Source organism: Anastrepha ludens, chromosome 4 (genome assembly GCF_028408465.1).
Source record: "Anastrepha ludens isolate Willacy chromosome 4, idAnaLude1.1, whole genome shotgun sequence".
In the NCBI taxonomy this organism is placed as follows: Eukaryota; Metazoa; Arthropoda; class Insecta; order Diptera; family Tephritidae; genus Anastrepha; species Anastrepha ludens.
This window is the reverse complement of record NC_071500.1, coordinates 37896501-37923708: the sequence shown is the minus strand read 5'-3', so window position 1 is coordinate 37923708 and position 27208 is coordinate 37896501. Positions and strand designations below refer to the sequence as shown.

The following is a 27208-nucleotide window of genomic DNA, read 5'->3' as shown; positions in this document are numbered from 1 at the left end:
GTGGTAAAAATATTGTTGTTTACGCTTCAAATAAAAAACTTATACTGACGTTTGTGCCTTACGACAGTAGCTCTCCAATGAATGTTTGGAAATGTGGATCGATGGAATAATAATCAAGTTACGCCATCTGTTGTAAAACCGCACGAACTTATAAATAGACCTATTATAACACCATAATCAGAGCTTTTACGAGTAATATATTACGTAATATCATCATCATTATCAAAAGAAAATACAACATCTACAAAGAAATGCATTAAAATTTCCAGCACTACGTTAAGTTTGATAACAGAAAAATGTCTGGAACTTTCGGGAGATATGCCTGACTCAGCATAGAACCACCTGATCATTTGCCGATTTTATAAGCTAACTCCAGCTAGTCTTATGAAATCTGTGCACCATAGAAATCCTAAAAGTCCCTCGAATCGGATTGAAAAAGGCTGTTCCAAATTAAAAAAAAACACCCTTTAAATTGAACTCCTGTATAATACTTGAATAGCAACTTACATACATTAAATCCAGTTTGTCGCGATATGAAGAAAAATCTGCAAGAGTCCATCACTGTATTTAAGGTTAATGCTAAGTAGTTTAGTTCGATTTAACTAAAGGATATCCTAGTGGGATACAACTTTGAGTGACTGACTCAAATAAGTAACTATGATTTCGAAGCTCAAACGGGCGTTAAAATGAAAAATAGAACTGCTCAGAATTAGAATAATGACGTATAGTTGAAAATTGGATGCTAAATAACCAAGTTAGATTAAAAAAACTATTTCGACGGTTTTCAGAAGGAGCAAACATTTTTTTTATAATGTGGAAATACCCTCAACTTAAACTTCTAATACTGCGGGGGGCTTTTATAACTTTTTTTCAACCCAGTCTAACGTATATATGTATAAGTACATACTTTCATATGTGAGCAGAACATTGAATCTGAACTCTTAATTACTGTCAGAATTATTCCAAAGGCATATCAAAGATTAAATTATGAAATATAATTTTGTTAATAATTTTGAAACAAAATTTTCATAAATATTTTTAGTTTCATTTCATTTTGTTAGTATTCAAATCATTGAAATATGAGGATGGAACTCAAATTTATTGATCATTTATAATTTGCTTTCACTAAGTATATAGCATACTTGTTTAATTTGAATTTTTAATATACACATTTTCAATAAAAATGCTTTCTGCTCTTGTCAGTTTTCAAACTTTACATCCCCAATTTTTCGACTTTTTCACACAATTTCAATAAGAATTCCACTAGAATTCTTCACTTTTATATGTAACTCGTAATACCTTCTACTACTTTATTAAATTAAATAAATGAATATCTATTAATTAAATAATGCATATTTACCAACATACATATTTTTCTTTAATGTATATACACCACAAAGCTCAAAACAAACAGAGCATTAAAAAAAAAAAACTTTTAATAATTATCCTCGTTTTAACAACTCAACACCATCCAAAAACAAAAGAAAACCACTACAGTTCCAACAAAACTAAACGAACAAAAACAAACCAAAAAAAAAAAAAGAAGAAAAATCTCTTTTTTCGTATTTGTATGTTATTGTTAATTTTCAATGCAAAGTATACATTGAATTGCTAATATTATCATTTGGAAAGAAAATACATGTAAGTTCACTGATACGCGCTTCCACATGTATGGTGTGCGTAAAGCATTAACATTCCTCTCCGCTTTCCACCAACAATAATTTATAATTTATAATTTTAATTCGTTTTCGTATTTCACTCAAATTCATCTGCAAATACTTAAGCCTGAAATATTTTATAATATGTGAGTGCAGTGCGAAAACAAACAGCACTCATGCACTCTCTGACGCAAAGGCCACTCCTACTACTATTACTAATAAAATCAAATTAGACCTACGGCACTTCAAATATAAATATTCACCAACACCAGCAAACACCTAAATGGTACCCTGATATCAATATACGCCCAGCTTCAGTTCAGCAACAGTATTATACGTTATACGCCTAAAAGAGAGCACTACGTACCGTGCACATCAATGTCTACATATGTATATGCACATCTACGAACATTAATTATGAACCAAACAACTTAAAAAATGTTTCATCAGTTTTTTCGCGTTAAGTATTGATTCAGCAGAACTGCTAATCAATTCATGACGCTGAAGAATCTTACAATTTAACGCTTCGGAATTCTGAACGTCCAAAACTAAACTAAAAACTAAGTTTTTTTTTGCAGGTGCCAAGTAATAGGATAGCAAAGCAAATGTTGAGGTAAGTACATATACATTGGGATCTTATGAGTATTATTTGCAAATGTTTCAATATACTTGTATTTACTTGAGATAGGCTGATGGGCCGTTGGCTGAAAAATTCTCAATATATTATTATGAAGAGTAAACGTTCCGATTAATCGCGGAATATAACTTCACTCAAAGCGGCCAAAGTTTATTTCGATACTAACAGTTCTATGTAATAGGACTATGAATAAGTTCGTGCGGTTTTTTTTCGAAATTTGAAACTTTATTGACGTAAAATGGTTACAAATTTAATATTCAAAATATTGTCCATCGCTTACTACTACTTTTTCCCATCTTTCTGGCAATTCACGGATTCCCTTTGTGAAAAATTCGGTCGGTTTTGCCGCAATCCACGAATCGATCCATTTTTTGACTTCATCGTAATTACGGAAGTGCTGGTCAGCCAGGCCATGTTGCATCGATCGGAAGAGATAGTAATCGGATGGCGCAAGGTCTGGACTATACGGCGGGTGGGGTAGGACATCCCATTTGAGCGTTTCTAAGTATGTTTTGACCACTTGTGCAACATGTGGCCGAGCATTGTCATGTTGCAAAATAACTTTGTCGTGTCTATCGGCGTATTGCGGCCGTTTTTCTCGCAGTGCTCGGCTCAAACGCATCAATTGTCGTCGGTAGACATCCCCCGTAATCGTTTCATTCGGTTTCAGTAGCTCATAATACACAACACCCAGCTGGTCCCACCAGATACACAGCATAACCTTCAGGCCATGAATATTCTGCGCCGACGTCGATGTTGAAGCATGGCCAGGGTATCCATACGTTGCCCGACGTTTTGGATTGTCGTAATGGACCCACTTTTCATCGCCAGTCACAATTCGATGCAAAAAACCCTTTCTTTTGTGCCGTTGAAGCAGTTGTTCGCATGCCATAAAACGGCGTTCAACGTCTCTTGGCTTCAATTCATACGGCACCCAATGGCCTACCTTTCGGATCATTCCCATGGCTTTTAAACGTTTGGAAATGGTTGATTGATCAACTCCCAAAGTTTTTGCAACCTCTTCTTGCGTTTGAGCCGGATCTTGATCGAGCAATTCCTCCAATTCGGTATCCATGAACTTTGGCGGCGCACCCTCGCGTTCTTCGTCTTCCAAGCCAAAATCACCACTTTTAAAGCGTGCAAACCACTTCTGGCACGTTCGCTCAGATAGAGCATGCTCACCATAAACTTCCACCAAGATACGATGACTTTCGGCTGCTTTTTTCTTCATATTAAAATAATGAAGAAGAATTCCCCGCAAAAACACATTATTTGGCACGAAATTCGACATTTTCAAGTGTGGTAAAAATATTGTTGTTTACGCTTCAAATAAAAAACTTATACTGACGTTTGTGCCTTACGACAGTAGCTCTCCAATGAATGTTTGGAAATGTGGATCGATGGAATAATAATCAAGTTACGCCATCTGTTGTAAAACCGCACGAACTTATAAATAGACCTATTATAAGCACGTGAATCACTGCGGGATAGTCGACATAATTCGATAATCGATTGTTAACGGCTTCATCCGAATGATATCGCAAAGCGACTGATTTTAAAGTTATTTAGTTTAATTATTAAAATATCTCTTTTGGATGCAGGCGCTCGTCCACATTCAATTTTTAAATATGCTGCAGCAAAGAAAAAAATTTATTTAATATTTCAATGTTCGAGACATTGTTGAAATCTCAATTTTAGAAGCAAAAATATAAGTACGCATAATCAGCAAAGATGAGTTTTTGAGTAAAACCGCTGCTTCAAAGCTGATGTTATATGATAACCCTGGACTATAGTACTTTAATATTGAAAGCGATTGAAATCGGGCACCCATAATTTAAAGGAAGTACTTAAGCCTTCTAAGCACTGTACGCATGTGTACAAGGTGGCTGAGATGTTGAAGGCAGTGACGCTCGCTCAAACAAATAAGATGAAGTTTTCTTGCTCTACCAATGGCAATAGTTTTATTTAGATAGATTACTTTAGATATGAAATATATATCTTTCATTAGTTCGTTCATTTCCGCAAATGCGATGGGATGTAAAGGGTATTTCAAAAGAAACGCCTAGGTGTCAGTAGTAAATTATTCTTGGAGGTACCTTTTTTAATTATTTATTTATTTATTTATACTGAAATCAAGAAACAATTATTTTTACTGACTACTTTTAACGTAAAAAAGTATGTTTAACAAAAAGCAAAAAAAAAAAAACAAAGTTAAATTATAATACAATTATTCTTACTCACTACATATTACAAAAATATCGTTATCGAAAATCTAAATTACAATAAACGTTTTAATTGAGCAGAAAAGCATAGCTTAGATAAAGTAAAATCAATCAAACAATAGTATTCAAGATCTCATTGAGTTCATGAATAGAGCGAGCAATAGAAGCATTGCAGGCAAAATTTGTTCTGCTCCTATTCAAATGGAAGGGAATTTTAATATGATACGTAAATACCTCGTAGAGACCGAAAAATAAACCATTTCTAGAAGAGAGGATCAGTAAATCCCCCTTGATAATAGAAACAGAAAAGACAGCGACCAAGTCGATCTTCTACTTTCTAGCTGCTTGAGATTAATTAGAAGTAGGTGAGATTTGTATGATGTAACAGGATCAGAGAAGTTTTGGAAAGAGACGGCATACTCAAGAAAAACATTTTGAGCTCGTTCAATTCCGTTGATAGATAATTGTCGGTAAGTCCTCAAAATAAACATGGCATATTTTAATGTAGAACGAACCTATGCTGAAAATAGTAACTTAAGAGTATAAGGGTCCGCAAAGTTCGAGTTATTTCTTCCTATGAAACCAATTATATTGTAGAATACAGTTTAGATAGAATAATATCTATAGGATTAAGAAATGTAAAACGTGCATCAAAAATAATACCTAGATTTTTGATTTCTTCAATAGATTAGTATGCCATATTTGATGCTTGTCAAGTAGAGAGATAAGAAATTTTACAGACAGAACAGCGCGTTAAAAAATGAGACTTTTTATAGCGTAGAAGAGTTTTAGAAAAAAAATGACACAAGCCGAGTATTCCAGTTTCGAAACATGTGGTGCAGAATCTAAGGAAAAGGCAAGGTTGCATTGGCTGTCATATCTGCCGGTTCTAGATAAGCTCACTTAGACCAAATTGCTATTTTGATGTCAGCTGAGTGACCCTTAATTCTGTGTTTTTATCTTCTCCCGTTAGAAGAGGTTTAATTTGTGAAACGCCGGAGACTTCATGTGCCCATTAACTACAAATCGGTCATTTACGTGATTTGAAAAATTTTTCAAATATTTAGAAATTACTTATATTAAGGCTCTTCCAAAAGTGGCGCTTAGATGGAAGTAGGAAAAAATTCCTAGACGGTACTTTTTATACCATGTTTGATATTTGACAATTAGATAGACCTACAATTTTACGCGATTGAACAAGGCGTTAAAATTATTGAATCTTATTATAAAAATGGTTGTTGTTGTTGTTTTGACAGTAATAGAAGCCCCGTCAGTGAAGCCCCGTATTATGGAAAAGTTTTTCTTAAAAATATCGAAAATTCTTGATTTTTTTCTAGGAATTTCTGTCCAAATAAATCGAAAATTCAAAGTTTGGTGAAACAATTTCAAAGAAACTGGTTCTGTCGAAGATAGAAAAAGGACTGGCAGACCAAAGGGTGAACGTTCTGTTGAAAATTTGCTGCTGTAGCACAAAAAGCTGCTGAATGCCTCCAACATCGATATCTTGACGTTCTCAACAATTAGGCATTCATGAATCGATTGTTTGATGCAAGTTACCGCTAGACGTGCTCATGGTGGGCATTTAAATGATTTGATCTTAAAATAGTTGAGAGTCGTATGCTGAATAAAAATAGCGTATCTAAAATAATCTAAATTTGTATATATTTTATTTTAAAACAACATCTAGGTGCGTCTTTTGAAATACCCTTTATTTGTCGTCCGGCTCTACCAGCACTAAATTGCAGGCGTTAATGAGTTCAGGACAGCAAAGTACGGATATATCATACTTGTATATGAGCGTGTTTCTTTGAAAGGGTTGTAAGTGTATTTTATTTTATATGGGGATATTTAAAGCTATGAATACATACTATTACATTTTTTTTTATTGCTTAAGCATCAAATTGGTTTAAATTCACTATGAATTTTTTTAATGCGACTAACAAAAATGTAGGCTTTTAATGACTCTAAAAGGACAAAAGTAAATATCATTTACAAAATAGTAACTACAATATCTCAATTGAAACATACCTTTTTTTATGCTATTTTTTTCAAATATTTAAAAAAAAAAAAATAGGCTTTATATCGACATTTAATATTCTACAACAATTTTTTATACTATTAATATTAATAAATTTTCGCTTTTTTCATTATGATCAAGTTTTTGAAAACAGTCTTGATGTATTGGAGGGATAAGTGGTGATAAGTCAAGCTTATCTGTACATTTTTCGAATATGATGGATCTGGAATGATGATATAAACGTGTTGGTGCGGGCCTCCCCGTGAGAGCAATAAACTTAGTGATTTAAAATCCTCATTCTCACTATATGAAGTTTTATAGAAAATTGTATATAACTTGCTTTTGAAAAGCCTTATCCGTCGTAGCTTCATCCAATTTATTTCTTCACTGCTGATATTTTTTCGCCTTCTTAGAATCGTATCTTCTAAGTATTAAATCAACTTGTTTCATTAGAGGCAAAATAAACTTTTCATATCTTCGGCATTGTTTTATGATAGTAGAATAGTTTTTACGTACATACAATAAATATTGTTTTCTTACAGTATTCTCGATAGTTCCAAATTGGTATGTTTTGGTAGATAAGGGTGTCCGGAATATAAATGTTTATGGCTGATAATATCTGTGTCGTTCTTGGAGGAATGAGCAACTTTAAGCCACTTTAAAGGCAACTTTAAAGTTCTATTTTCTCTAGGCCATGTTGGAGGCCATTACATGTTGTTGCGTGGTTACATTTTCTAAGCGCTTCAAGCAACAAAAAACATTTTCTTGGGCACGCTTAGATGACCTTATGTTCTGTGATAAACGTGGAAAAACCGGAAAATTATAAAGGTGTACAAGGTTGGCACACAAATAAGAATGCACTAAGAAAGTTATGTAGTACAATTTTGAATTAAATAGTCGTATGCCTTTGAGGAAAGTGGACTTACACCATTTTGGAAGTAATAATAAATATTTGCAACTTCATTAACGACGAATATTTGTAATGATTAAAACAATGAACAGATTTTTTTGAAAATGTTTAAAAATAAAAAGTCCATATCGAATTGTATTAATTTTTATTATTAACTAATTTTTGTGAAATTGGGCTTACACCACTTTCAAAGAAAACGGCTCATATCTGCCGTAAAACTCCCTTCGGTGATCAGCTTAAGTATCGAGATACTTCATATAAGTATACAGAATATATAAGTATACAGAAAACTTGTCAAATGTAGGAATATTAATAGTAAATCTATTACACACATTTCAAAAATATTTGTGTTTTTTGGAAAATTCACTTATATCTTAAAATATGTTATCTATTATTACTTTTAATTATTATTTAATAAAAAATTTAACAAAATAAACCAATACTCTGTGTCGTAATACAAGGTAAGTACTTCTTTAAAGATGTATATAAATATAACCCTTTCACATACATAGTATACATTTGTATGGTCCTGAAGTGATCCCGACAAGCAATTTTCATTTCTTGTCCAGCCGTTGCAGTTGTACAGAATCCCGAAATTCATACAAACATTAAGGTGGTCACGCTACCACGCGCTGGTAGTGTTTTAAATTGTGATCACCACAAGGTGGTCATGGAAAATCTTATTTTTTCTCATCGGACTTATGCCCAAGGATGCCTCAATCTCACAGCATTAATATTTCTAGTATAACAACTGATTTTGGAAAACGTTCCCAACGACTTTTTCGAGAAAACTTATTATACCACTTTTCAAAGATACTAAAGTATGATGCTTGCATATGTAATGATATAGTTCATGAATGCATTCCTGCTTTCTAGTTTCTTGTTCACGGTTTGGTTCCTTTTTTTGTTGAAAACAGTTTTTAAATCAACTGCAAACAGGGCTAATATGGCTCACGCATCAAAACGGTCTGAATTCGCTTATGGTATTTAATGGTAATTATATTAAACCTTCGGAAGCATCAGTTGGCACCCGATAATATTAAAAGTTGTCAAGGTCAGAAAGATAAATAGCAACCCTTGTATTATACTAGATCAACCGGTTCTAATGTAAGCAATGAAAATGTCCCATAAATTTAAGCGGAATACGTCGTCTTTATACGATGATAGAAAATTGTAGAAATCATCTTTTACAATCCCGCTAAAAATTTTAAATACGCGAAGGTGCTAATATAACTCTCTAGCAAATGCGGATATCCCTTTAGTCGCGCATTCTATGGCAAGTATGTTTATGGCGGTTAAGATTTAATTCTCAAAGTCTTTCGTATACGACGAAGTGCTTCGAAAATGGGTTCAAAAGAAAGCAGAAATTTATTGATCATCACGGAGAACATTTGGAAAAGAATGAAACCATTTCCTACCAGGAATTCTGGTTTATCCATTGTTAGACTAGAATATAAATAGCACCAATCGTGAGGATTTATTAGGCCAATTTCTTCATAATAAAATGGTTATAAAAAAGCATGAGAATTCAAAAAAGGTGTAATAAAATGCCAACAAAAAATTTGAATCTTTCTGAAATACTTCTCTAATCTAAATTGTCATCAGATTTTTGATTCCATGTGATTGTGATTTCATATCGTGGCAAACGTTCCTGCTTTAAAAGTGTATAACTATTGAATGAATAGTTTTTTTATTTATTTTTATTACCTTCTTCTACATGATAAAAAATTCAGAGTGCTAGACTATTTTAGCTACACCGTAAAAATCACAAAAAAAGCAATGTCAGCCTTTTAACGGGTTAACTACCTAAATAATTTTCATAATTTTTATAAAAAATAAATAACATTTTTTACCTTTTTTGTTTTAAACTGCACATTTAGCAAATAAAACATTACCATTATGCATATTTTCTTTAAACTAACATTTACCCCGTCTACAGCAGATCATACCAAAACCAACTTAAACAAAATTTTTTTTTCAAATAAATTTATTTCTAATTAAATTCATTCCAAAATTTTAAGTTGTACACATTTTACGTATGTAAATATAATTCACTCATTGAATCCATTTACGCCTTGCGTCACATTACAAAAGTGCCTGTTCGCTGAACTTACATTTGAAGTGGAGTGTTTGCTGGGTTGAAAGAGAGCGAGAGAGCACCTGAGCAAATATTCCAGTGGATTTTCTTCAAATGATAGTATTCAAAATGAAAAGAGAAAAAGACAGTAAAAACTCAAAATTTTAAACTACAAAAACTGCTTACATTTCTTACAAAAATTTTCATATTATGTACTTTATTTTGTTTATTTATTTTTCTGTAAAAATACGTTGAAATTTAATTTAAATGATTTCTTGAGCTTTACGCTTTATCTTCAAACTACTCTTAAATTACAAGTACACAAATTTTTGTTTAATAAATTTTCGTACAATAGAAACGACACAATTTTGCTTACGTAGAAAAAAAATATATACATTTTTTTAATTCTTGCATTGCATTATCTGTATATTTTTGCTTTCTATGTTGTGCGCATAAGGTCTGGTAGCTAAATTTAGCCTCATAAAACCTTAAAGCAACCTTGTTTTTTATTAAATACTTTTCACACACCAAATAAAATGATGAGATATTTCGGGATTATTAATTGCGATGTAATTATATTAGAAAGGAGTAATCGAATTTGTATTACAGAAATAAGTTATCCATTAATTACTATGAAAGGCGCTCTCAAGTTTTTTTTGGTGTAAAGACCACTGCGTGTAGGACATATGAAATTGTAAAAAGATCTTTTGCTTAAAGCGGTTTGATTTATATATATATATACATAATTGACGCGTACACTCTTTTTTGGGTGTTTGGCCGAACTCCTCCTCCTATTTGTGGTGTGCGTCTTGATGTTGATCCACAAATGGAGGGACCTACAGTTATAAGCCGACTCCGAACGGCAGATATTTTTTTTTATGAGGAGGTTTTTCATGGCAGAAATACACTCGGAGGTTTGCCATTGCCTGCCGAGGGGCGACCACTGTTAGAAAAATGTTTTTCTTAGGAACGTTCTCTCTGTGAATTCCGAATGGTAATCACGCACCAACCCATGCGGCTACGGCGGCCGCGGTTTGATTTACTAACATGAAAAACTATTTCCTTTCGTGGCGGCTTAAAATTTTAAGTACCTCTATTTGGAGGGAAACATTAAATCGTGGACTACATATCGTAACAAATGCTCGAGCAAACAGCAAATAATGTGCACAACAATTACAAGTTTATCCAAAGATTAGATCCCTTTTTAAGAGAAGTGTAGTCGAACCAATGACTGTTGGTATTGCGCTTACCAAGATTCAAGGAGTCCGAAAGTACCTTGAAAATTGGTGATTAAGGATTAGGGCGGGTCGATTTAAAAATCGCTCATTGCTCTGTGAAAATCGTATTCTAGGGATCAAAATAAGAAACTTTACCGAAGGAACCATACCTCTAAAACGAATTCTGATGTCCCCCAATTTGGGTCGAACGAAAAATTCCACTTTGACCCATTTAGAGTGCTCCAATCGAGTCCAAATGTATGACCGACCCCCACTAACTTTGGACCCCCGATCTACCCATGCCAGTGGCACACCACCTGGAACTCCCCTGGGGGGTTCTACATACAATCATTTCAAAATATCACCATTTTTGGCCTTTACATGAGAAAAGAAACTAAAAAGTTCGACCCAAATTGGGAGACATCAGAATTCGTTTTAGAGGTATGGTTCCTTCGGCAAAGTTTCTTGTTGTGATCTCTAGAATACGATTTTCACAGAGCAATGGGCGATTTTTTTGCCTCCCCACAAATCGACCCGGCCTATTAAGGATGTTTCATCGATATAAAAGGTGGTTAAGTTTCAAGGGCCGGTGTTGATTTTGAGTATTTATTATTATTATTATTATTTAGTGACTGGTATGAATACCAGTACTAAAAGTATATTTGAGCATTGGCTGCAGAGGCCATCAGCTCTTGATTTTGAGTAAAATACAATGTTTCTAAGAAATTATTGTAATTTCTCTTTATTATGATAATATTGGTATGGCTGATTTACATATATTGGCCTTACACAATATCGGCCAAATAGCCGCCGCGGTCTCAGAGGCACACCTCCATCCGATGGTCCAAATTTTCGATGACACTGAGGCATAATTGAGGTTCTATGCCGTTAATGCGCCGAATTATCTCATCCTTTAGCTCTTAAATTTTTGCTGGCTTATCGACGTACACCTTTTCTTTCAAACAACCTCAAAGAAAGAAGTCCAACAGTGTCAAATCACATGATCTTGGCGGCGAATTGACATCGCTGCGACGTGAGATTATTCGACCATCAAATTTTTCGCGCAAAAGAGCCATTGTTTCGTTAGCTGCGTGAGAAGTGGCCTTGTTGGAACCACATATTGTCCATATTCATATATTCCGATTCGGGCCATAAAAAGTTCGTTATCATCTCACGATAGCGAATACTATTCACAGTAACTGCCTGACCGGCCTCATTTTGGAAAGAATGCGGCCCAATGATGCCGCCGGCCCATAAACCGCACCAAACAGCCACTCTTTGTGGGTGCATTGGTTTTTCGGCAATCACTCTTGGATTATCATTCTCTCAAATGCGGCAATTCTGCTTATTGACGAATCCACTGAGGTGAAAATGTGGCTCATCACTGAAGATGCTTTTATTCACGAAGTGCGCGATATGCATTTTGATTTGAACGCCCGTTTTCATAATAAGCCTGAATACCTTTAACTCGTTGCTCGATTGTGTATATTTCTTTGGTTCAAATTGACATAGTCTGATATTGAAAAATGTCAAATGAAATCCATAAAAAACTTGACACATAAACGTGATTTACATTTAACATCGGTCCTTAAAATTTAACCACCCTTTATAAAAGATTTTTTCACATCTTTATTTGTACAGCAGCGTACCAAGATAAATGAAATAATGAAATCTTCACAAGTGTTCGGCTGAACCATAGACACTCTATGGGAAAACGAAGTAGTGGAAAGCTGTAATACCACATGCAAATGCTGCCTCTTCTCATTACAATAGTCCAGTAATCGCTTAGTTGAGTTTGAGGTGCTAATAATGAGCTACATTAAACTAATTCACCAGTTGATTATCTAAAACTATTGGCTTATAGTATTTTTTCTCTCGTAATTATGTTGCATTTAATCTGCCATACGCCAGGGCTGCATAATTTTTGTGTTTTTTTTTTAGCATTTTTAGAAGGTTGCGTGTTTCTCGAAGTTTCTCAAAGTGTGTCACTCTAACCGAGCTAAAGTGCGACATTTTCTACTGTAGACAAAAAATAATGGTGAATGTTGTCTGGCTAATTTCAATAGCAGTGTACTCAAGTTTGTTAAAATCGTTGTGCAAAAACTTTGCGGGGATACGAAATTCAGATAATGCGGCATATCGGCAAATCCTTTCGTGCCGTCGAATGCAAAATCGGCAAAATGATGATGTGTGTCGATTCTTCTTTCAGAGGTCTGTACCAAGGCTTGGCGTCTTTTGAATATCTGGTCGATTGTGGATTTTTCAGGTCGAAGGCCATAAGATGCAATCAGTTGGTTGATGGTGGGCTTAAGCCTTTCACACAATACGCTCGCTATAGCTTTACCGCCATATTTATAGCACTAATGCCGAGATAGTTGACACAGATTGCAGAATTCGTATGGATTGGGAAAAGCACACTGTCGGCTCCCGCAGCTTTGCATTTCTTTAGAGGTGTTATCGCTATTCTCACCTCGTCATGGTCGGGTAGTGGAACGACATTCCCGTCGCCAAGGATTGGGGTATGGGGATCATCGCATTGCCTGTGACATGCGCAGCTGTCAGTATTTAACCAGTTCGAAAATAGTTCGCTTAATAATTTAAGCATACTCCGGATGTCAGTCACTAAATCGCAATTTTTCTTCTTACAGGAAAAGAATTCCTATATTATACTTTAAAAATAAAAACACAGGTTTTAGGAAAATGAAAAGACTTTCTTAAATGCGAAAAGTTTTCAAAACAGTGATGATAAAAATGATCTCGGGATTATGACCACCAAAGGAGCATATAAAAAGTCATTCTGGAGCACAAATATTCGGCGGCATCACATAATTTTTAATGCTAATCAATCAAATGAGTCAAAGTAAATCATAAAATTCGCAAACATTTTTGAATTAATATAGGAGCTGTTCTGTTAAAATCAAAATTCTTCCGCACCATATATACGTACTTTTTGAGAACAATTTGTAGTGAAGCATGACTCTAAGGTAAATTCTTACACACTCTAGAATGCATAGTCTCCGATCAGCAGGTCATCATGCCTTAAACCGAAGCTGGTCCACGACTATTTAGTCATATTGAATACTTTAATGTCTTCGAAGTTAAGTTAAAATAGAACAAAAAAGAAGAAAAAAAACAATTAAAGAAGAAAACACTTTGGCAAGTACATAAAAAATAACAATAACAATTCATGAAAAGGCGAAAAAAAATTTTAACATTAATAATGTTTTTGTTAAACATTCCTTCTACTTCTATTTGCCTTTAATAGAACACAATATGGAAAGTATCTCATCATTTTATTTAGATATGCAATAATAGTATTTCACATATTAGTGAACCTCTCGTTCCTATTGAAGTAAAAATATCCTTTGCAACTATTTTCCCATAGAATTTATCCATTGTCCGTTCTCTTTGTGTTCTTCCCCTTTGGTAAAGAAAATCCCACCTCCTCATGCGTATTGTAAATAAAACCGTATATGCTTTTCTTAATTTTGCATAATTAGCTAATACAAATTAGTAAATTATTTTGTATTATTTATTTTTCTATTTTTTCATTCTATACTCCTGGTCCCCTGCACAACCCAAAAATGAATTACAATTCGACAAAACAAAAAATAAAATGAAAAACAAATAAAACAATCGCGTTTATCACTAAATTCTATGGCTGATTGAATTGAAAATGACAAAATTGGACTCCAAATTCAAACTAATTCCGAATGCTTGCTTATCTACCAACCATTTCATTGATAAATTAATATTTAATAAATGTGATTGATTTAAATAAATAATTATATCACACTGAAAATCGATGCTCAATATTGAATATCTATTAATTTACAATATATGAAACCGAAAAAATTTTAAAATTTAAAATTAAAAAAATCAAAAACAAAAAATCTATAGAATACGCCACCGTCGGCTATATGGCAAAACGAATTCAAATGCGAAAACAAAGATTTATGGCGATCCAAAAGATAGCTGAGCAAAAAAAGCAGCAACTGGATGGGGTGCAACCACAGCCCAATCCCAATCCGAGTGCAGGCGATCATGGACATGGGCATGGTCATGGCCATAGCCATGGTCATCCTCATGCGCCTAAACAAACAGTGAGTAACCGACCAATTGGCTTTTCAAATATGCAACAAAACGTTGGTTCGCGCGGTTGCTCGATAGTGGGACCCTTGTTCCAGGAGGTGAGATTCAAGGTGCATGATCCGAAGGCCCATTCCAAAGGTGGCACGCTCGAGAATACTGTGAACGGTGGACGTGGCGGACCGCCAGTAGGACCACCCGGCCCCGGACCCCAAGGCGGTGGTGGAGGAGGCGGCGGCGGCGGCGGAGGTGGAGCGCCCGAAGGTGGGGACGCCGAAGCGGCAGTACCATCCCATTTATTACACCCGGGAAAGGTAAAAAAAGTAATTTCCAGCCCAAATACATACACGACTGGAATAAAGTGATCATACTAATCGATTGTTTTTCTCTCTTTATCCCACTTTTTTGTTTGTTTTTAACTATTTCTTTGGAATTTATTTTCTTGAATTTGGTTTTGTGATTTCATTCAAATACTAAATCGTACAGGATATCAACAAGCTGTTAGGCATAACGCCATCAGACATTGACAAATATTCGCGCATAGTGTTTCCCGTGTGTTTCGTTTGCTTCAATCTGATGTACTGGATCATCTACTTGCACGTAAGCGATGTGGTTGCCGATGATCTGGTATTGCTGGGCGAGGAGAAGTAAAGCAAGCGGCAGAATGTGAAGCAGAGGACGCAGTGTGTCACGCTAGGCGTGTCGCAGGTTGCATTAAGCCAAAACGATGACTGGACGAGCAACGGGAGTACAGAAGGAAAGCAAAACGCGCTAAATTAATTAAGTTTACACATTAGGCAAATACACTATGATAAAAATTAGCATAAGTATATAAGTAATACAGGCACGAGAGGATTAACATACACATGTATGTGTGTACTAGAAAAATCAGTCAAAAAACGACACAAAAAAAAAGATAGGTAAAAATTAATTATACCATGCAAAAGAAGAAAAAAACTGGAAACTCGGAAAGAAAATCAAAATAAAAATGAGTTTAAGTCTAAATAAAATAAAAGCATGATAGCACTGGTACGAGTAAAGACATGCACATACACTGAGAAAAAAACACAAGAATACTTTATAGGCATATAAAAAATCAGTTAGTGGATCGAAAGGCTCAATAATAAAATTAATTAACCTAAAATCAATAACAATACAGTAAGCGGTAAAAGCTCAAAATAATTACAACTATAAATAATCGAAAGCATAGTGAAGCACACGATGAAAACGATTTTAGAAAGTAATGACACGCCTAAATGTAAAATGGGTAAAACAAAATGAAGAATAATTATCAAAATGATAAAAGTGAACATTAGGAAATCTTAAATTAACACAAAACATACACACGCACAGATGCAAGCAGTGCAGAATGACAAGCAGATACACAATCTTACCAAACGTAGATAAGGCGCACAATCATGCACAGAAAATTTCCGTTATAAATAATAATAAACCTAACGCGCGCTTGCTATGTAGAAGAACGGCATACTTTCCAAAAAAAAAAAAAAATCAAAAGAAATATTGGAGTTTTCAGTTTACTTTTGCTTCCTTATGGGAAGAAAATATTTTTGATAAGTTGTGAGTGGAGTGCAAATTATTTTTGGAAATCATCACACATTTCCTGCAAACGAGCGCTACTTTACGTGTGTTACTATTACAAATAACTACCGAGCTAATTATTTAGCTTAGTTTAGAGCTTTTAATTTGATTATATGAATAGTTAGAATAATTTCGTTATATGAATAGTAGCTATTGAGCTTTGTGTGATTTTTGTTTACAAAATCAAGCGTTGTTAAACACTGAGTTTTCCTTAGTACAATTGGCTTTCCTCCAATAGTCAGTTAGGCCAGTACCTTTTATGAGCAAAATTAAAAAATAAAAATGGGCAAAGATGAGCATTCTATTCAAACGCAACGGCCATACTTGGTAGAAGAGCAAAACTATTATATATTACTTATATATGCACATGCAGTTGTATGCCTATGAAACGGAATTTTTACACGGGCACAATGAGCATCGATGGACTACACCATGCCATAAATTTGTGAATACTTGATTTAAAAAAAGTGCTCGATTTTTGAGTCAAATCTACCGTGAACTCGTTTGTAGATATTTTCTTGTAAGAAGCGGAATGTAACTATGTAAGTGCATGTAAGATTACAGGCCCAGCTATAAATTGCATGCATTGTATGCATGCATTACAGCTGGCTTCGCCTAGAACCACCTAAAGTTTCCTTCATCATTAATGAAATTATCAACATTTGTATGTATTTGAGAAAAAATGCAACACATATTTGTTTGGTCAAAGCCCTCCTACTATTTGTGGTGCTAGTCAAAAGCGGCGGCAGAGGAGGAGGAGCTTTTCAATGGTACAAATATACTCGGAGGCTTGGAACTGTCTGAGGGGAAGCAATCGCTATTAGGAAAAGCATTTTCTAACATTTGGTGTTCACGCACCAACTCATTCGGCTACGGCGGCCGCTGTAAATTTTCACTTTTAAATAGGATTTTTGGAGCTAAGCGCTCTTCTGTAATATTCAAGAAAATTAAATGCGAAATCTTGATAGACATTTTGTTTTTTTTGTTTTTTAGTCTGTACAACTTGCAAGTACAGCAATCAGACAATCTTAAGTCCGTTGTGCTGCACTTGGACTCCCTTCTTAATTTTCTTTAAATCTACCTGACCGAAATATGAGTAGATCTTCTGGTGCTCAGAAGCCAAGGTGGTCGCTTTTTAACACATCAGAGCTTCAAGCCGGGCAGATGCACAGCAAGTACTCCGCCGTTTCATCGTCCTCTGCATATGATGGGCAAAATTCACTGTCTGAGATGCCCACCTTTTTCATGTGCTTAGCCCATAGAAAGTGGCCCGTCATAAGTCCAACCAGCTGCCTGTAGTCAGACATGATAGGTAGTATCAGTTTTGTCCATCTGCCTGCCAAGCTCACTTGTGGGCTGAAGTAAGCCCTAACCGTGGCTTTGATGGCTGCAGAAGGGAGTAGCAAAACGGGCGCCGGGACAAAGAAGTTAACCTCAGAGCCCATCCTAGCTAAAGAGCCAGAGGTCTTGCTACCCGCGATACCAACGTATCCCGGGAGCCATTTTAGAATCAGGATATTGTGTCTGCCGACACAGTTAACGGGACTCAACTACACTTGAATCGGTTGGAGGGCTGCTTAAGGCCATGAGCGCAGACAACATATACAGATCTGCCTCACCACCGGCTTTTCACAAAAAAGTTCATTGCTTCTTGAATAGCATATTGTCATAGCATTTTGATGGACAATACTTGCATGCTTGTTTTCGACAAGGTCGACAAACAGCCAATTATTTTCTTTGCCAGAATAATATTACTTATATATTTAATACAAGTACTCGAAAGAAGTATGGGCTGTGGATTAAGGAACTATTGCCACTGGAATTTTGTGGTTTTCGTGTAATTGTAGTGTGAGCAAAATTTGATTGCATACTTTTTACCAAAACCTACTACTTTTATAATGTTGGACAGCTAAATATGCTAATATAGTATGTCAGCCTCCTTTTCTCTGGCTAAAATCATGTAAACTCAATTTAGTTACAATTTAGTCACAATCTAGTTACAGCCAGGCTAGTTCATATTTGTAAAGTCGAGATTTGGCTCATCAAAGGAATTGGTCTAACTACTCGTATTAGTTAGGGCACAATAAAAGCAATGCTTCCATATACTGACAACTCGAAAGATATTTCATTAAATGCATTATGCAAATTGTTTGCTGCAAATAGGCCTACTATCGAATACATACTATAAGCATATAAATATATCAATCGCGTTTATTAGTTACATATAAAAGTTAATCTATACAAATTTATTGTTGGGTGAATACGTTTTCATTTAATATTAATTGCTCAGATCATTATATATATTGATGTTGAGTACAGTCCAGGAGACACAAGTTCGAATACACTGAGATATTTGCTGAACATTTTAATTATTTTTTTTTAATTTTTATGCTTAAAACTTTGCAAGAAATTTCGGTAAATCACAAATATATTTAAAGCTATTAGCTTAAAATAAAAGCAAATATTTGTATATTAAAAACTTATGTACATACATAAATACTTTTACACTTTAGCGCTTCCAAAACTATTTGCCAAATTTTTTGAAATTGACATAAAAGAAAATTCATCAGATTAGCAAAAAATCAAGAGCACAACACAAATTGTAGTTATTTGCGGGAGGTTACGCGCATTTGAGCGTAGATTTTCATTGCGTAGATTAAACAAATTTAAAAGTAGTTGATTCGAATGTGAGCGGCTCTAAAACGTGCAAATTTTTTATTTAATATTTTATAATAAATTATTTAAATTAATTAAATTATATTATATTTAAATTACACAGTCCCACAATTATCGAATTATTGTGCCCATGGTACATTTCTGAAAGCGGGCATTGCCTGACCATTTTTTCTGAACAAAGTTTAGTTTATTTTCTATTGACATTTAAAAGTAGAACTGTGATGCTTGAAGAAAAGCTGTTTCTTGTAAAAAGTATAGCGCATTGTAACCTAATTTTTTTTTCAAAAGCTCAAAAACTAAGTTAGTTATTGACAACAACTTCATGTTGTCTAATGCAGTATAAAAACTGATCAAATTCGATAGATTGGGAATAGGCTCTACCAAGATGACTCCTTTATATTTTACATACAATGCGTGAAGGTAAAATTTCTTGCAAAATCTCAACTGCACTGGTTTTAACGCTATAAGCAAATTAGTAATTCAAAGTACTCAGCGTACATCTTTTCTGTACTCAGAAGTTCCAATTAGCGTTGAAAAACTAAGTTCTTTCCTTATACTTACAAACTTATTTCACTAAATCTAATTGCCCAGAAAGTATTTAAGTTCACATTTAGGAAGATTTACCAAACACACTTTAATTAAAATATGTAGGGTAGGACCTGAATTACTGTCGTTATAAAACCAGCTTGCTATTTAAAATTATAAGTTTAATTTGTTTAAATAAGTATGTAAAAATAAACTTAATGACGTCTTCGGTAAATATGTTTCGATTTTAAACAAAAAAGTGTACGCAAACAATAAAATACCCATAGAGCTCTCATTTAAACATGGAATTAAGAAAAACTATAACCCTTAAAAAATTGTATCAAAAAAGGTCAGCCGATAATCACTTTCAGAAATAGGCGATGGTTATAATAAGACAATAGGTCTCTTCTTTTAGCCAAGCGTTAACGAGTGGCGAATAGATGAAGCAAATGTCATAAATGAACATATCTTGGCAACGCGGGAATAGCGCGGGCCTCAAATTTCATGTGTTTGTGAGACAGTGAGTTATACCAGTCTAATGAGCTATAGACATGCTTGCTACCGGCGAATCTTGCTCGATAACTTTGTAGTTGCTTTCGCGTGCAAATTTTTCGTCAAGTTAGCCGAACAGAGAGATAGCGAGCAAGGAAGTGGTGAATAGAAGAGCCCTAATGGACTCGGACAGTGTTATTATTACAGCAATAATGATTAGTTAATGTGCACACGCCTGCTCATTAACACAAATACACACACACATACATATACACATGTATACACATATTCTTTGAGACAATGAAATATGTAGGCTTACTCTTGGGAAAATTGAAAGTTCTAAAACGATTGAGAAATAAAAAAGCGAAGTACATAAAGAAATCTAAAAAAATTAAGGCGTTGACTTGAAGTTATGGCTTAATAACCAGCACATGTTAGTCTTAGAAAATAACTTTACATACCCTTTAACCTATATATGTATGTATTTGTATAAATACCCAAGCGCAAATGAACAATATCCCCATATACTCGTAATATTTACGTGTTGAAAATTGAAACCAAATGAAAACAAAATGTATGTATATATACCTATATATGTATGAGACAGTACTAAACCAATTACTTTACAACCAACTGACAATGAACATGTGTAGGTATGTGTGTAAATGCCATACAGGTGTCCTACATGTGCTACAAGCTATGAACGTATGACCTAATGCAATCCTATTAGCAAAAAACAAAAAATAAAACACAACAAAAAACTAAAAAAAAAAATACGATAGAACTCGCTAACTAAAACTTTATTTCAATTCATTTCATGCAAATACCAAAGCAGTTGCAGTAAGTAGGCATATAAAGCGTTTGAAAAATTAATAAATAAATTTAAATAAAATAAAAAATGTTAACTGAGATGTATTTGCTGTAACTGTTTACAGATTTGTATGAATTGATATCTCTGCACACATACATACACCAAATATATACGGATAAAAGTATTTTAAATCACTTTTATAGCACCAATCATGGCTTGAATGTACATATACTATTTTATATAACGAAAAAAAAAATGCATTAAAAATAGAAACGAAAACGAAACAGTACTGTAGTAGCATAAAATAGTAAAATAGTAAAATAAAAAATAAACTCTCTTACACTGTTGTAAAAAGATTAAAAAGATATAAAAAATGGCATGTTTAAAAACAAGTGAAGTAAGTAGAATATTTCACAATGAATACTAGATGATTATATATAGACAAACAAAGTCCTGTAAAAAGGAATCTCTGGACTAAATAAAACTGCCTACACATATACAAATAAAGAAAAAAAATTATAAAGTACTAGAAATAAAAAAAAAAACTATAATAATAATAAAGATTAATGGTAATATATGAGATTTATAAATTTTAGTATGTGTACAAACAAGTAGTAAATCCAGAACCCTACCCAAATGAATACGTAATAACATTCCTCTGCAGAAGTATGACTGGAGAAGAGCGAACGGAAGAAATTACTACTGCCGCCGAAAAAAATGTCTACTCACATTCGGAGAAATGCCATACAGCGCTGAGCAGCATCGCATAGGCGGCTAGGAAATGTCCGTGAAGCGAATAGAAGAGGCCATTTTCATCAGCATCATCACATCACTACTACTACTACTACTACTTGATATATCACGAATTCCAATGACGTAGCTACAGTTTTACACTGTTACAGTGCTACGGTGCTACATAAATATGTGTAAGTAAACCAGAACTGGAAAAAAGTTTAACTAACTAAGAAATAAAAAATTAAACACTATAAGTACAGAAAAACATGAGTAGGAGCAAAACTTCGCAACTAAACACATATTTACGTATATGTAATATTGTATAAAACTAAAAGTTTTACAATAAAATAGAAATAATGTGTATACATACATACATAGTTATTGAAAAACGAAAAAATAACATTTTAGAATTTATTTTAATTCTTTGTTATTATTATTGTCCAACTGCGTTTTTTTTTTTTTTCTGTAACAGAAATTAGAACTTGTTTCGCCGAAACATTCAATAACTTAGTTTTGAATTTTAATTAAAAGTAATTTTCCTTTTTACTTGTAAATAGAAATGTGAATAATTTCACTTTTTCGAGTCTGTTCTTACCATCCAACTTTAATGCCCCAATTCCCATGCAATTGTTGCTTTATCAAAACTCATAAACTCTCCTTCAGAACGATGTTAACCAAACATTATTGACTTAGCAGAAAGTATGCTATTAACAGTAAGAGCCGCACTACATAAAAATGTGAGCATTTTTGAAGAGATGATTTCAGGCGCCACCAGTGCCGGGACTATACTAGCAAAATAATACTCTAAATTTAAGTTTTGTATTGGAAATCAAATATACCTAAGTCCCTTTTTCCTCAATAATTATAATAAATATATATCTTCTGTAATAAATACTCTATTTCTTTGGTAGTAACATGTGTTGAAAAATCAAACCCAGAAGCATGAAACTTTTGCACATAACTCTCCTTATAAAAAAATCATATACAGCTTTTTTCGCTATCTGCAGTCAAATAGCTCCAAATAGGAAATTGGATGAGTTAGCTCTATTACAGTTGAAATACTTCATATTTCTGAAACTGAACAGAGCTCGTAACTGTAGACGATTATTTAATTCTAACATAAACAGGCTATTAAAGGACGATAAAGAAATATGACAAAGTTGAGTGTACAGTTTGCTAAAGCTTAAAAAATTATTTTTTTTTTGTTAAATACCCCATAGGACTCTCTGTCGACTTTACCTGACATTCGCATTGAGTTGCATACAACAACTGCGATAGTTCTTTTAAAATTCCAGAGCATCACGTAGACCGCACAGAATGTATTTCTTAATTTCAAATTCTGAACTGAACCCCTATGTTTATTTTTTTTCGTTAGCATAATCCCAAGAGTTTTATATATTTTGGTGTCGCCTGTAAACACTATGTAAACACTTATGTAAGCACTATGCTCTCTTAGAAGCTTCATTTAGATGAACATTTCTAAATTTAAGAATTCGACTATGTAAATTATATTCTGTGAGGAATCTAGCAAACTTACTTACTTTACAATCTTCAAGGATTAGTATGCATATTAACTACTTCTCGAAGTCAGCGTGTAATCACAATTTTGCGGCTGTCTGTATTTGACTAAAAGCTTGGTTAAAAAGCGTGAAACTAGGCTTGCTTAGGTAAGGTTTTTATGGTTGGCTTAGACTCATTTAGACCATGTGGGTCAGTTGTGTTTGTGTTTATTTATCATGAAACCATTTACACGCCCTTATAAAGCATAAGATAGGTTTTATACCAACACCAGATAGTTCCATGAGAGAGTCAAAATACTACAATATTTTCCTAACAACCTTATTCTACTCCTAGCTAAGGCGCGGTAATTACAGAGGAAATGTTCTACTGTTTCTTCCTCTCCCTCTTGACTCTATGAGCGAGTCAATGTTGATATGAATGATGTATGGTGTACTATCATACAATTCTTCTCTCTAAACGCTCATACATAGATCGTTCAAATGCCTAAGATATCGAGAAGTCCAATATTCAATCACTCTGCTCCTGATTAATTCTTCTGCTGAGCAAAGTCTCAAGTTATATTGCCTTTTAAGAAACTAAGCAAAGCAGACTAGCGGAGGGGTGATGATAGCCTTAAATTCGTTCCGATTAAATTCGATTGTTTAGCAAGATTAGCTTAATAATAAATAAAAGATTTGGTAGGCGCCACCAAAACAAAATTGCCACAGCCATCACCTATCAGAAAACCGTATTCATATGTAAAAGGGGGCAAAAATAATGGAAGAGGAACTATCAATACGAATTAAGGAGTGTAAACAGGACAAATTATAATTGCATCTTACCGAGCACAGTTATCCCTAGATCACTAAATTGAAATTAGTGCTACTAACTACTCGACAGACTACAAATAAAGAGCAAACATATTTTTATATTTCGCTCTGTATTTCAAACAAATGAACAATGTAAATTAATAGAAGTATTGTATTTTTTCCATTTAACTATTTATGAAAGTTCTGTAAGGTGGTTTGATGAGAATATGTCGAATTCGGAAAACTGTAGGCGGGTTTGGTTTATGAGATGAATGTTTAGTGATCCAGGTTTCAAAAATAGGGCTGCTTGGATTTATTTTATTGGGGCATATCACAAAATATAATTATTATTATTTTTAAACACGCTCATGCAACGGAATCCCCGCATAGAAATGTTTCAAAGCCAACATTTTCAATATTTCCTAATGAACGGACAAATGACGGAAGAAACAATGGAAATGATTCAAAAAGTAAATTTAAAATTTCAGAAAATCCAATATAGTTTTACTGCAGCATTTAAATGTTTTTTCCAAAATGAACGGGGCTTGGGTGCCATTTTCGCCCAAGTATTGCCTGTAAAAATCAACTTTTCAGAGTCCATTTATTTATTTTACTATTTTATTTCACTTTATTTTTTTAGTCTGTAATTTATTGAATTTCTTCATCAACACGAAGTAATATAGCATGAGGCCTTTTTCGGACTCAGGTTCGTTTGCCTTCATATTGATGATCTAACATAGACCAGACAATTGGTTTCTAGTGTTGTCAAGGGAATGTAAGATTGGTAGGCGAAGGCTTCATGTGATTGATGGGTGGTGCGCAGAATGTGCTTATATTTTACAAGAGAGAATTATTGGCTTTAGTGCTGATAATTTTTGTAACGTAACATTGATTTCTATATATTTATATATTTTTATTATAAATTATATTTATATTAAAATATGAGGGAAATCTGTGGGTCTTATGCGCTTTAGTTTTTTTGGTTGAAGTTCCATTCCTGGTATTAGTCTAATTGTTAGGTTTCTGTGCTCTTCTAGTAGTCGCTTGATATGCTCATTGCTGCTTCTCTTTATTGTTTCAGTTACTCTGCCCATGCCGAGGTGGTGGTGAATATCGTCATTTCTTATGTACCAATTTGCGTTTGTAATTGTTCTTAGTATCTTAGATTGACTTCTCTGTATAATTTATAGGTTTAATTTACTACCAGTCCCATATATTTCTAGCCCGTATATCCAAGCCGATCTTATTATTGATTTATGTATTAATTTAAGGGCATAAATTTCCATATATTAATATAAATAATTTTAGATTCGGTAGTAAATTATTCGTTTAGGGCATCCCTAATGAAGAAATCTGCTACTTGAAAAGTTATAAATAAGTTTGTTATACATATTATTGCACCCACATACAGAATTATACACATTTGGGTAACTTTTGCTACATGTAAGTTGTAAATGTAAGAAGTTTTTTATATACGCTTAGCCAAATTTAATATAATGCGACATTGAGGTGGCGCAACAACTGTACATAGATTACGTTAAAAATAGTTATTTGGAAAATTTGTAGATAAATAAGCATTTATGTTTAAGCAGTTATCCCAAATGCGCTTGTATATTTATTAGGAATGTTGAGTAACTTCACTTTTATAGCGGTCGTTTTGCGCAAATACATATGCGTGCGTAATGAAATCTACTTATTTACAACACAGATGCATGCAGGTACTTAATAATAGACTTAAATGCAAGTTCGCAGTGAGAAATATGTTAAGGATCCGAACTTCAGTGGAAACAATAAATGCACCTACATATTCACGCTATAATTTTATCTTTCTTGAGTTTTGGAGAATTTTGGGAACTATCTGAAAATTAATTTTTTGATACTTCGTTTTTATGTACAAGTAGGTCAAATTTTGAACCTTTAGCGGCCAGTACAATTATCGTTTATATCTTTTAAGTACATGCAGGAGCGGCAATTACTTTAAAATAGAAGAAATTCTAAAAAAAACCAACAACACTTACACAAATTTCGTAAATTTAAATAAAAAATCGCAGTAAGATTTAATAAGCAATACCTTCGATTAACTTTTTTATGATAGATTTGATGTTAAGAGAACAAGATTTTGATGATAGGAAGCGGTAAATATACTTTCTGAAAATTTACAGTTTGCGATAATAAGAACACGGCGCACCAAGGATTAGGCTATCTCTAATTTTAAACCAAACAAAAAACAGGCTTCCTTTAAAGACCACGAGTGTTTTAGTTGAAGAAGCGGAATAGAAAAAATTTACAAGAATTGCACAATACATACATTTTGTATATTGAAACACTCACACATTTATTTAAATTATTTTTCCAAACAAACCGTCAACACGGCGCCAGAAATGCTACTTGAAACATCAAAAGATAGTAATTGTGGATATTGCAAGAAGTTATATTCATACAAAGAGTAGTTAATCGAAATACGCAAATATTAACAAAAATAATAAAAACCACTTAAAAAATGAAGTGTTTGATATAACAAAAAACAATATTAAGTTATGTGGTTTCTTTCGAGTAGGTCGAAAAATAACCAAAAAAAAAAAACACTTTTGCATGCAAACTAGCAAACCAGTCGCTTTGCAAATACATACACAAATACATATGTACTACACATCTAATTACCGCTTATATGTACGATATGAAAACCTTAATCCAAATATTACGCCGGTACTCGAGCTGTTCCACAATATAATCCATACTAATGAAAAGGGAGTAAAATTGTTAATATTAAAAAAAAAAATTAAATTAAAGATAGTTATGAAAATAGTGAAATTGGTGATAAAATTTGTTTATTATACGTATGATAAGTAACATATAAGATATTAAATTAGATTATAAGTGAAAATCAATTAAAAAGTTTATTAAAATGAAATTTTTAGATAAAATGAAGTGAGTAATGGAAAACAAAAACACAAACGCTTAGACATTTCCCAAAATTAACAAAAATTGTGGAAAACATTTTATTACAAGTAAATTGCCACAGCGATGGAAAAAATCAAATATATGTAAGAACAAAGCACGCAGCTCATCGGTTTCGGAGCCCTGTTTCTAAAGCATTTTTCATATTTTAATAGAAGTACTTGTTTTAGGGAAATAAAAATTTAGTAAATTTCTTTTACTCAAACCATTCAACTTGTTTGAGGGTATTTACAAATTATTTAAAAAAAAAAAATTTAAATTGTTTGAGAATATTTT

At 33.5% G+C, this 27208-nt stretch overlaps 1 protein-coding gene across 10 annotated transcripts in view; it reads left to right on the top strand.

The window, feature by feature from the left end:
• LOC128861695 (gamma-aminobutyric acid receptor subunit beta) overlaps positions 1-20966 on the top strand; it is a 153392-nt gene extending 132426 nt beyond the window's left edge. For 4 of the 10 annotated variants that reach the window (XM_054099997.1, XM_054099998.1, XM_054100000.1 and 1 more), the window contains exons 9-10: positions 14639-15150; positions 15314-20966. In XM_054099997.1, coding sequence (XP_053955972.1) covers positions 14639-15150; positions 15314-15478 — 677 coding nt within the window. In that variant the 3' untranslated portion in view covers positions 15479-20966. The remainder of the gene's footprint in view (positions 1-14638; positions 15151-15313) is intronic. The other 6 variants (XM_054100006.1, XM_054100007.1, XM_054100003.1 and 3 more) reach the window with 3 other exon arrangements.
• The last annotated feature ends 6242 nt before the right edge of the window (positions 20967-27208 follow it).